Source organism: Charadrius vociferus, unplaced genomic scaffold (genome assembly GCF_000708025.1).
Source record: "Charadrius vociferus isolate BGI_N301 unplaced genomic scaffold, ASM70802v2 scaffold655, whole genome shotgun sequence".
NCBI classification, from domain to species: Eukaryota; Metazoa; Chordata; class Aves; order Charadriiformes; family Charadriidae; genus Charadrius; species Charadrius vociferus.
The window spans coordinates 1354943-1366536 of record NW_009648330.1 but is presented as its reverse complement, the minus strand read 5'-3'; the positions used below and the strand labels follow the sequence as shown (position 1 = coordinate 1366536).

At 40.1% G+C, this 11594-nt stretch overlaps 1 protein-coding gene across 1 annotated transcript; it reads left to right on the top strand.

Annotated features, from left to right (window-relative positions):
- The first annotated feature begins 511 nt into the window (after positions 1-511).
- Positions 512-5649, top strand: TMEM254 (transmembrane protein 254). Its single transcript, XM_009884574.1, has 4 exons — positions 512-526; positions 1833-1936; positions 3178-3237; positions 5529-5649. The coding sequence occupies exons 1-4, from the start codon at positions 512-514 to the stop codon at positions 5647-5649; spliced, it is 300 nt and encodes a 99-aa protein (XP_009882876.1).
- The last annotated feature ends 5945 nt before the right edge of the window (positions 5650-11594 follow it).

Genomic DNA, 11594 nt, shown 5'->3' with positions numbered 1-11594 from the left:
GGTCAGGTCAGCCCGCCAGGGGGGCGAACGCGTCCGTGAGGGACGTTCAGAGGGAAAACAAACAAACAAAAAGAGAAATACTGCTGAGAGGGTTGGGGTTGTTCAGCCTGGGGAAGAGGAGGCTCCGGAGAGACCTCATAGCAGCCTCCCAGGACCTGAAAGGCGCCTACAAGAAAGCTGGAGAGGGACTTTTTACAAGGGCGTGTAGTGATCGGATGAGGAGTAATAGCTTCAAACTGGAAGAGGCAAGACTTAGATATCAGGAAGAAATTTTTCACTCTGGGGGTGGTGAGACACTGGCACAGGCTGCCCAGAGCAGCTGTGGCTGCCCCATCCCTGGAGGTGTTCAAGGCCAGGCTGGATGGGGCTTTGAGCAACCTGCTCTGGTGGGAGGTGTCCCTGCCCGTGGCAGGGGGGTGGAACTGGATGATCCCTTCCAACCCAAACCATTTGATGATTCCAAAGTGAAGGGAGGCTGTAGCCCTGAAGGCACCCAGCATCCCTGGGCGCGATGACAACAACCCCAGTGGGTTTGCATTGCCACAGCCTGCGGAAGTGTCCCCAGCGTGCACAACACCAAAACCACCTTGTACATTAGTAAAACTCATCCCAGAACACCTGTCAGCTCTGTCGATAAGTGAGGCGTATTTAAAAGTGACGGCTTTAGGTATTAACTGGTAGGGTTGTTGGAAAACAGACGAGTTCAGTCACCATGTTGTCTTGATTTCTAAAAACGGCCTTCAGCAAAGCTAGGTCAGATTACTGGGGTGGGGAGATTAATGACAGTTTTGATATATCAGATAAGTTTATGAAGGTCATCCATTGACTTACACGTGTTGTAGTTTTTCTTCTTTTTGCATGGATTTTCTACATATAAGAACCACCACTGAAAAAAATGACAGTCAAGGCAGGCCAAACAGTGCACGAAACGGCTCTTGGACTGTTTCAGTAAACAGAATGAGCTTTAAGCAGATTCCCTGTTTAAATCCACCACCTCGCCACATGCTTGGCATAGCCAAATTTACATATAGTTAGAAACTGCAGCATTGATACCTGAGGAAAGATAAGCCAGTGTGAGCTTTGGCCCAGTTTAGTGTTTACGTTGCATCCCCAATGGACTCTGAAGTGCACAGCTTACCAACTCCCTGCTTCTCCTCCACAGCTTGTTAAAATAAAGGTAGATGGCAATAAGCACTGCAGACAACTCAGTGACAGGAAAGATACCCCAACACTGCCTGCATCTTTCGTCTCGGGCTTCGTGCTCAATTATCTTCTGTGCCCTGTTCAAAACAGAGCAAAATCTGACATATTTTTTGAGGGACAAAAAAAAGAACAACCGATCCCCAAGTTATAGATGAGTAGTTATTCCTCCTTCTCAGTCTAGTGATTGTTTGAATTCTTCAGGTCAGTTGCATGAGATTAACCTCTTCAGGACAGAGACAATGTATTTTTTGCTGCTATTGTGTCTTAATAGGTAATGAGCTTACAACTTAAATGCCACTTAACGAGCAGATGCACTCTTGGTACACAGATGGCAACCTTAAACTTATCACCTCCGTATCTTGTATGTCAAGGAAAAGAAGTTTCATAGGTTTGAATCTTCTTAAGTAAGCGTGCTTTAGAAGGCTAGTGGTCCTGTTGTTGAAGAATGTGGGTCTTGGGCAAGGCTTGGAATGAGACAGTTGAAATACTATGAATGGATGAGCCCTAAAACATGCTCGACAGACATGGAGGGGCAGAGAGAACGAGAAGAAAGCTAATTTGAAGGTTAAGTTGATAATAATTCTACCTTGAAGTAAGCTAACTAATTTATTTTATTTTTTTTCTTAAAGTGGGTAACGCTTTGGCCTTCAACTATACCTTATAGTTACCTGGGAATATTTGGTACCTTCCTTAATTATTTAGTGGAAAACTACCACAAATGGGTATGCTACGGGTAAGTTACATTTGACTGTATAATTATTTTGCATCTCTCCTGTTGCTTCACTCTGACTGTTCTGCTTAGTCTGTGTTAACAAGCTTTTCTGTAACCCAGTCGTTAATTACATTTAAAGAGCTCTCTTTTCAAGCTCATTACTACTAAGGGTGGAGGGTAATACTATACAGAAGACTAGACAGGCTAAGACCAGTATGAAAGTTTAAAAATTCAACTTAGAATTTGGCATCTGTGTTGTTATAGTGACAAAGGAAAAAAGATTAAGATCCTACTTTTGGAAACAGTTATCAGTCCATATGTAAACTTAGATTTGGAGCACCCCCTAAAAGTGGGTCTGTTGTCAAATTGTTACTCAAGTAGTCCAATTCTCTTCAGGAGTCTTCTTTTTCCAGCTTCAATTAAAGAATGTTTTCTACCTTGCTACTACCTTACCCCGATCCTGTCCACATCAGAAATAACCTGCTGAAGAAACTACATAGTGCTAAGTTTTGCTGGGTTACACAACTTAATTTTTGTTATTTTAGTTAACAAAAGAGCTGGAAAACACTTCCCTGTAACCACTTCTCTCACTTGCTGACTTCCTGTAAAGACAGCAAAACTTTCTTGTTTATTTTACCATGCATCATGTAGAAAATAGGCCTTCATCTTTGCTCACAGCATCTTTTGCTTTAGCAAGGTATTGAATTGATCCTAACTGAATATCCTGTGTAACTTTTTTTTTAAAAAGCACTTGTATATGAAAAATTGTAGACAGAGTTTGTCTAATCAAGTCATATTATATATTCTGAATCTGTACACACAGTTGTTTTCATAGAACTAAACCTATAAAAACTTCAGTAACTCATTAGGACCACTAAAAATCCCTGTGTAAGTAAAAGGATAGATTTTGCACGCTTAACTAAGATTAACTTGTACTGCTTTCACTAAACATTTGGCTTTTTGGCTTAATCTAAGCGCTGAAAGTTTTGGAAACATGCAGTGGATACTTGAGATTGCAGGTCCAGGCATATTGCATGATATCCTTTATCTTTCCCAGTGGACTTTAGTTTCTTCTAAGACTGTGTGTATGGTTTGTTGTTTGTTTTTTTTTTTCCTAAGATAAGAAGCACGCCTCACTTTCTAGGTTAAAGTGAGGTGTTACTTCTGTGGTTCCAGTTTTACATTCTCTACATAATGCATCTCAGATACAGCAGTCTTCTCTGTAATTTTCGACAAAATAAAACATGTTTTCTTTTTGTTAGGTTCTGGGTATCCTGGCTGATTCACGTAGTAGAAGCCTTCTACAGTGTTAAGTTATGCCAGTAAGTTGTTCCCTCCTCCCACTCCAACATAGATTCTCTGAAAAGGATTTGCAATACAAGTGACAAGCTACAGACCAATTTGGGTGGTTCTCAGCAGCAGTATTAGTTCAGAGCGCACTGATAAAATCCTTGCTGCAGTTTGCCGTCCTCCACAAGGGGTTACTGCAAATTCTGCTTGTAGTTACTGTTGTACAGGGTGGCAAAAGCACGGGATGGCAGCTTGCAGAACTGGGAGCAGCAAGGTTTGTCAGAGCTTGTCTGCCTGCCTCCGAACTCACTGTTCACTGGGTAACATTGCACTTCAGGAAGCAGAGGGAACAATAGGTAGTGTAGAAATAGTCTGATAACTTCAGGCGTAACAACTTCATCAGATCTTACCTCATCAGAATTTTGAGATTGCTAATTGCCTGCTTAAGTGATTGTATCTATATTGTGAGAACACAATTGCATACTTCCATTTGGGACTATTTAAGATCTACTTATATCTGCAGTTCTGTGCAATAAAATGCTTCGACTAATCAGACTATAAAAGTAAGGCCAACTAAGTCTTACGTTAGGATAACAAATTGTTTGGAAAGGTATTGCTTTCCAAACACATAGTCCTTCTGTTCATTTGAATTTCATTTGTAGTAGTTCAGAATAATGTAGATACTGGTTCTCATGCTCTACAGAGTAGACAGCCAGTCTGTTTGCCATTGTAAAAAATGGTGGTTTTCCACTTTATTTAGTTCAGGTCACAGCTGTCTGTCACAGGCTTCTCAGGTGACATCGCTTGGAGGCAAAGGGATGTTGTTCCATGGCAGACTATTTAAGGTGGTTCTTGAGATAATAGAATATGGATGAACGTTTTCTAGTCAGCGATAAATTTTTTACCAGGCTGCAGTTTTAAATTTTGTAGCTTTAAAGTTAAAACTGATCTGATTCTGCAGATAGATAGGTATATAGGCTTAAGGTGATTTTTTTAAGTACGAGGGAAATTGATTACCAGTGAGTGTACCAAAGGAGTCTACTGTAATTGAGTTAAGTAATGAAGTTTTACAGAGCAGTGTTAAAGAAAGACCACAGATTGCCGCCCATCATCTCTTCATGCACTTCTCTAGATTACTAAACAGTTGTACTTTACTATGACCACCAAACACCATATACTTTTTACTGATGTAAAGGTGATGTGTACCTACAAATATCACAAAGGAGGGGTGAGGAAGAACTAGCGAGGAAGCAGATACAAATTTTTTAATCAATAGTATTACAGTCATTGCCTGTTCACCTGTACTTCTGCGTATGGTCTCTTCAAGTAAGCTTGCTGTACATAAGCAGGTAAATTTCTTAAGCGCTGGTTTCCAGTTTCTGCACTCATTTGGAGACACTGCAGCTGGGATTATAAAAAGCATTTTTCACAGCTGGTAAGACAATTTAAGAATGAACAGTAGGAAATGTGTTAAGCAGCACTTGCTACACAATCATTTTGTATGTGTAGAAGACAGAACTAACAGCTCAACAGTTCTAGCAAAGGTCAGTAGAGGGAGCTCTGTTGCAAACTAACGAGTTGGAGAACGGTTATGCTTGACATAATTGTTCACTTTGAGATCAGTTGGGTTTGCTATCATTTTTATATACGTTCTTTTCTCTAAGAATTCAGTAGTATTTCCCGACAACAATGAAGTGGAGGAAAAAGTGACATTTTCTGTAATGTGCAGAAGATTTCACATATGGTATGTTAAAACTGCCTGAAACAGGAAGGTCTCTGCTTTATGAATAGTGAGGTGTTTTCGGCCCCTTGCACCTGTATTTTTTTAGCCACGGGTAACAGTGCTCCTTCCTCCTGCATCTCACAGTAATTTGTCAGGCCTCTTTGCCCTGCAAGCATATAGTAGCATATAGTCAGTGACTGTAGTCAACAAGAAGTAACATACAGAATTGCATACTAAGATTCGCATTAAGCTACTCTGATTTCTTGGTTCTTTGTAGCTGAACTTCTAGGATAAGTCATTTCAAATAACATGGACTGAGATTGCAATTTCTATACTATCAAGGAAATTGTGTGCCTAAAATCTCTGAAAGAACCTTTGTCCTGCAGATAGCTTAAAAATGACAAGAACTGATATGATTAGTTAGTACAGCAGGTAAGTCTCAGTAGATTGAAATTAACGATGCTAAGCTCAAATGTTCTAATCAAGTCCAATGTATCAAGAATGGGTATAAATATCTAACCTTACTTTGTAAGTATCACAGTATAGTGTGCAAGACCATATTTTTTTTTGACACATTTTATGTTTTTGTTAATGTTACAGATCTAAAGGAATCACCGACCCAGCAGTTCAGTTTCATTGGTTCATTCAGACACTTTTATTTGGGTACGCTTCCTTTGGCCTTCTGGTGTCTTACAAACCTTCAGCCAAGAAGCACTACTAGAAGACAGTGAAAGAAGCCACTTCTCATATTCTTCATCCTCATTTTTCAGAAAAATATCCTCACTTACATGTCTAGGTGCTATAATTAGCTAAATTACATTCCTGCTACATGATGCAGTGCCCTTCTACCCAAGTAACTCTCCTCTTACTAAACAAGACGATTGTAATTTACAGGGCCCTGTGGATAGTTCAGTAGAAAATCAGCTCTTCAGTCTTGGCACTACCAAAGTTTAAGCCCATTTATTATGCAAGAAGCCAGTCTTTGACATAGACTGTGTGCTCTAATTGTCATTGAAGAGTCCCTGACAGCTGGTAGTAGTGGCTCATAGATTACCTTTTCACATGGAGAAGTTTTCTTCAACAACAGGGAGAGTTACTTTACAGCCACATGAGAACTTGCACTTGTTTTGTGATAGGATTTAAATTTACCTATATTTTCTCTACAGGACTTTTTACTGGTGGTTGTTAGAATGTGGACTTTGTACTTTGTTTTGTCAACTTCCTTCCTTCCACAAAGGACAGACCACTATTGCTGCAGGCACATTAAAAAGACCAAGTCTCAGTTCAGGTTGAGGTGCAGTGATGAGCTTTTAAAGATAAAGCACTTTAACTTGGTTAAATACCTGTGCCTTAAATTTCATGCAGCATGACCTCATCTTTTGAATGAAGATTTTAACCTTTGAGTTAGTATAGCATAAAGTAGTAATCCTGTAGCTTTGAGGGCAGCTTTTTCAAAAAGTAATTTATTATCCAAGAAAAAAACAATTAGCATTCCAAAGCCTAGCTGAAAATCTTATATTTCTGAATGAAATTAGATCTAGGGATTAAACATACACCACTGTTTCCCAGATGCTGATGTCCTGAAATCTATGTTTGAGAGACCATCAGCAACCCTCAGAATCCCTCCTGTACGTGTAGTGAGCCTTTTATCACATTGTCTTTTACTTTTGAATATTTGAACAATAATTTAGCCTGTCTTGGTTTAGCACTTTTAAAAATAATTACTATTTAAAATACTAGCTATAGTGTGGGGGCAAGTTTTACCACACCACCTGTGGTGCTACTGTTCTGGAAGAAAGGACAAGAAAAGGTTGCTTTTCCTCTAACGAAGAGCTCTACAAAGTAGTAACAAATAAACTTATGTCTTGTGCAATACCTACAGACTGTAACACTTCTGATGGAGAAGTCTTATTCAAGCACAGGTCCATAAAGTTTTTGCTTTTCAGTTGGTACTAAAAGCATGGAGAACTGAAGAGTTTGAAATGGTGGTTTTATTTTATTGGGTTTTTTTAAGTGATGAATTGATAACATTTTGTAGAGAAGTAGAAACTCATGTTTAGTGCCTAGAAATCCAACAGAAGCATCAAGAGCCTGAGCTATGTTTTACTGTGTAACCTTTTATCTTAGTCTGTGACCCTGGAATAAAGATTTAAAAAAAAAAGTGAGGAAGTTGTTTTTCTTTTTAATTTATCCTGGAAATAAATGTCTATACAAAATATATAGGTATCATCTTTACACCAGTGTCAGTATTCACACTGGGAACATACAGGATCAGCTGGCTCTATACTTTACAGAGTAAGTCCCCCAGAAGCCTAGTATTTCTGACAGGACAAGGTATTGATGTGACTCGTCTCAAGAAAAAAAAAAAATCAAAAAAATCTCCATGGCATTAAAAGACATACAGGTATAATATTTTGTGTTTCAAGATGAATTTTCATTGAATGCTTAATGAGCTTTAACTTAAGAATGTGAAGGGATAACAGGAATACCTTTGGTTCAACATTTTCAAGATAGTGTTCCTGTACAGAGGAAAAGGCATCACAGTAACACCAAGGCTAGCTAAGCACTTAGGAGAGATGCTAAAAGACTTCTCAATAGGCTTTTTCGCCAGTGCTTCTTTCCCGCTATTCACTTTCCATCAGTGAAGCTGTAAATAAGGTCAGAACTCCTATGTTAGTTTCCCGTCCCGCTGCCAGCCTGCACACTGGGCACTTGTGATGCTCATCATCACAGCTTTCACAGCCCTTCTGTGAGGGCACTGCAACGGCTAGAGATAAATCACAGTTCTGGGAAGCTGACAGCTTGGTGTTAGACTTGACTCAATTAGAAGGGCTTCCTTTCAGAGCGGCGATGGTAAGCGCTTCCTCAGTGCAGCCCGAGGAAGCTCTAAAAGAAAGAAATGTACAACTGGCAGTAAGTCAGTTTTTCCACCTACGTATATATGTTTGGGTATTTTTAACAAGTATTTACCCTCGGCCTCTGTCCCAGAGCTGCAAAAAGCACTGGTGCCCGACTTTTAATGTTTTTGAAGACCGTGCAATCCCAAACTCAAAATCCAAGCAGCGTGGGATAAGCAATGCTGACTAGCTGTTAATGTAAAATAGCCTTGAGGAAAGGAAACACACCCACAGAATGCCAAGATTCAAAATAATTTTGAGATAATGTTTCTGAATACTTGTTTATAATGTCCCTAACATTGCATGCAGCAAGATAAACACACCATAATACTTTACAAAATTACTAGTTTAAAAAAAGCCCACAGAAGCACGAATCCAAGGCAGCAAATCACTAAGCCCGTGAAGAGACACACATTCATGACTGGTAAGAGGCTCTTCAGAACCGGCACTGCTAACACCAGGCATAAGCATTTCTGCAGGCTATTCTAATAGAGACACTAAAGGATTACTCTTAATCATGTAAAGCAATTCTTTCTACTGCCATCGAAATACTCCTTCCACAACAAAAGGGGAGAGCAACGGAGGTGCAGCCTTCTGTCCTTACAGCAGCTCAAAGGCTAAGCTGAATGCCCAACCATCTCCCACACCAACACCCAACCCGCCCGGCCTGCCAAAAAAAAACCACTTGTAAACATTAATACTTCACTGTAAAAAAAAAAAGGAAAAAAAAAAAAAGTGTTTCAAAATATTACTTCCCACCAAAGGGAAAATCAAATGAAACTTACAGAAGGGCTTTTAGTATTAAACACCACTAAATAAGAAGGTAAGTCACCAAGAAAGCTAAGAAAGGTTTTCAGGGTGGATATTTCTGCCAACCAGACTGCTGACAGTACTGAAGAGAAATTCATGTTTAACCATCCATTTCAAAGAAAGCCATAAGAAAAGAAAACCCCAGCCTTGCTATGAAAGTTTATGTGCAAAACGAGGTATGCTTCATGCTAATAATGTAAAATAGACGCTGAAAAAAATTAAAACAACAGTGCCTGTTTTTTCTAGGCTTATACCAAAATAAGGCATTATTTATTTGACCTGCATCAATGATCAAAAGAAATCACTTCATACAAGTTGCAAATAACCATATCACTTAAACCAGTGCTTTTATGCTGCGATTACTTGGTAAATTTGTTGCAGGAGAAAACAAAAAGAAACTACAGAGATCCATTTTCACCTTTAAATCATAATATTTGGTAATGAGCATAATGTACTTCTTAAAGGCGAGTTATGTCCCGATCAGCATGTTTGGCAAATCAGTGCTCAAATGGAGCGGTGTTGATGAGAAGCTGGGTCGGGAAACGCAGCGTCAGCTCAGAAACTTTGCTGAGCCTGAACAGAGGCAGCGAGATGTCTCCCATCTGCTTCCAAGAACTATTTCTGAAGCCTCAAGGGCTGTAGCTCATTTTCGTAAGGGAGGGATGAAAAAACCCTCTGAGAGTCACAATACATTGTCTTGCTTTGCCTTCCTTTCATTCTGACCTAGATTTTTCTAAACAGGACAGGAGTCAGCTGGGCCAGCCTTTGGAAATACCCAAGTGTTGGTTCATTAAGGACATTTAATTTGCCCTGGGGCTGGCCAGCTGGTCTCCTGGATGGCAAGGGAGCCCAGTTAAAGCTGGGGGAATGGCCTCATTGACCGCTGTCATTGTATCTGCAGTAAGTTTGACCACTGTATGTAAGGTCTTTGAAGTTCTACAGTCCGCTGCATGTGGGCATCCTGACACCACCTCTGGGGTGGGGGGTTGAGCAGAAATGGCAGACCTTCCACAGAAATACAGTAGATTTTAGAGGAACGTGTTGTGGGAAGCAAGTGTTACCTCACCAATTTTAACATTTCCAGGCAAATGACTGGAGAGACTAGAAAAGGTAACTAATGCAGCAATGTTCCCATGAATGACAGAATCAGAGTTATGTGTTCCTTCTGTATTTATACCTCATGTTTGAATAAAGAGAGGGGAACATCAATTCATATTTCTTAATTACAGTACTGTTGTATACGAGCCCTCATTAATGAGGCTGTCAGTCTCACTTCACTATTTACAAGGCTACACAGTTTAAACAATCCTTTGCTTTTTTTGCTTGTTAATTACAAGCCTGTACATTTTTACTCCCCTGCCTCCCAGCAGGTGATCGCCACATACAAAATAGGTGTTTATAGAGCTTTTTTTTCCAATAATTCCACTCATTTCAGGACTTAATGAAAACTTTTGGCATACAGCCAACAGCCTATACATTCAGTTTATCTTGCCAACAATATATTTATTTGGACTGGTGCCTGTACGCAAGGCTTGCTATAACAGCTCAAGAAATTGTCATGGTTTGTTGAAAGCAAAAGAAACAAAAACTCCCCTTAACATTTCTTTTACTACCACTCTTCAGAGGAGAAGTAGCACAATCCATGTACTGTACTAGCCGTTACACAGGCGCCTGCAACTCCAAACATAACCACATATGACTGGGAAGGAGGAGGGGAGAGGAGGAAAGAGAGGTATAAGGAACACCATTATATCATTCACCAGTGTTCTTCAAGACCGCTCTCAAAGAAAAACTTCTTAGATGTCCCTTGAGGAAATAGGGAGACCAATTTACCAAGTTTAAAAGGATATTTTAAAATTTTAGGATATTTAAGGTTTCTAAAGACACTCTAGACTTCATATCAGAAGAAAAACTGCATGCAAAAAACACCCTTCACAAATTTCAGAAGTGTAAAAGATTTAAAAGTTCATAGGTGCAAAAAAACCCCAACCCAACCAAATAAGAGTACCTGCATTTAGGAGAGCTTTCAGGCAGCAGCACAGTCTGAATCCCCTCCAACCTTCTGAATCCAACCTTCCCCCAGGGACAGAGCAAGCCCCTTATGTCCTTTCCGTGGATGCACTCAGGTGTGCTTGATCTGGCTCTGCCCCTTAAGGACTCTTCCTTTCTTCCTTAGAGGTCCTTAGGGGACCCTTCCTTTGTTCAGAGAGACAAGCTGTATGGGTTTAGGGGCCCTGTTGTTGTGTACGATCCTTATTGAATTACTTAGAATTAGAATGTTTTCCAGCCACAGCCACCAATTTGTGCTGCGTCTTTATTTAAAATAAATAAATAAAGTACTTTTGAACAATGGGGAATTCATCAGCTCAGGACGACACTCAGCAGGATTCCCCCTCCATTGGGATATAGCTAAAAGTTGGGAGCACGTGAAAGCAAAGGTTTGTAATAGAAACTCTGCAAACTTTAATATCCTGGCAGACTTTAATGTACATGGCAGACTGCTTACAGTTAAACAAACAGCAAAGAAGGTGAGAGGAGAACCAAGGCCATGAAATAAATGACTGACAGGAATTATAGCCCAACCCCAAAGTCTTGCAGTTTCCTCTTCCCATCACTAAACCACATGCGCGGGTCTGGATCCAGCTAAATTTTGACACACTTACTGCATTTTGGGATGGGAAGGAGGAGCACACGTTTCTAGATCTTCCAAAAGTAGTAGGCTAGATGGCAAGGTGCTACTTGTGAGGACATGCCACCTGCACGGGGAGATGAACTTCTGATGCTACGTAAACACATAGTGGCAGAGCTTTAGATATTAATCCAGAGCTAACAGGACCTGGCTGAAGAAATTAAGGAATCAATGTGGGAAGAGATTTTGTTTCGATTAAAGATATGCCTTGTTTGCATCAGCCCTTGGAAGAAGTTGTGCTGTGTCCCTGACAAACCTTGGGTTCACAAG

Excerpts from the sequence above, each read along its gene's own strand:
- TMEM254 (XM_009884574.1), top strand. Across the intron at positions 1,937-3,177 it reads CACAAATGGGTATGCTACGG|GTTCTGGGTATCCTGGCTGA; the intron begins GTAAGTTACATT and ends TCTTTTTGTTAG. Across the intron at positions 3,238-5,528 it reads TACAGTGTTAAGTTATGCCA|ATCTAAAGGAATCACCGACC; the intron begins GTAAGTTGTTCC and ends TTAATGTTACAG.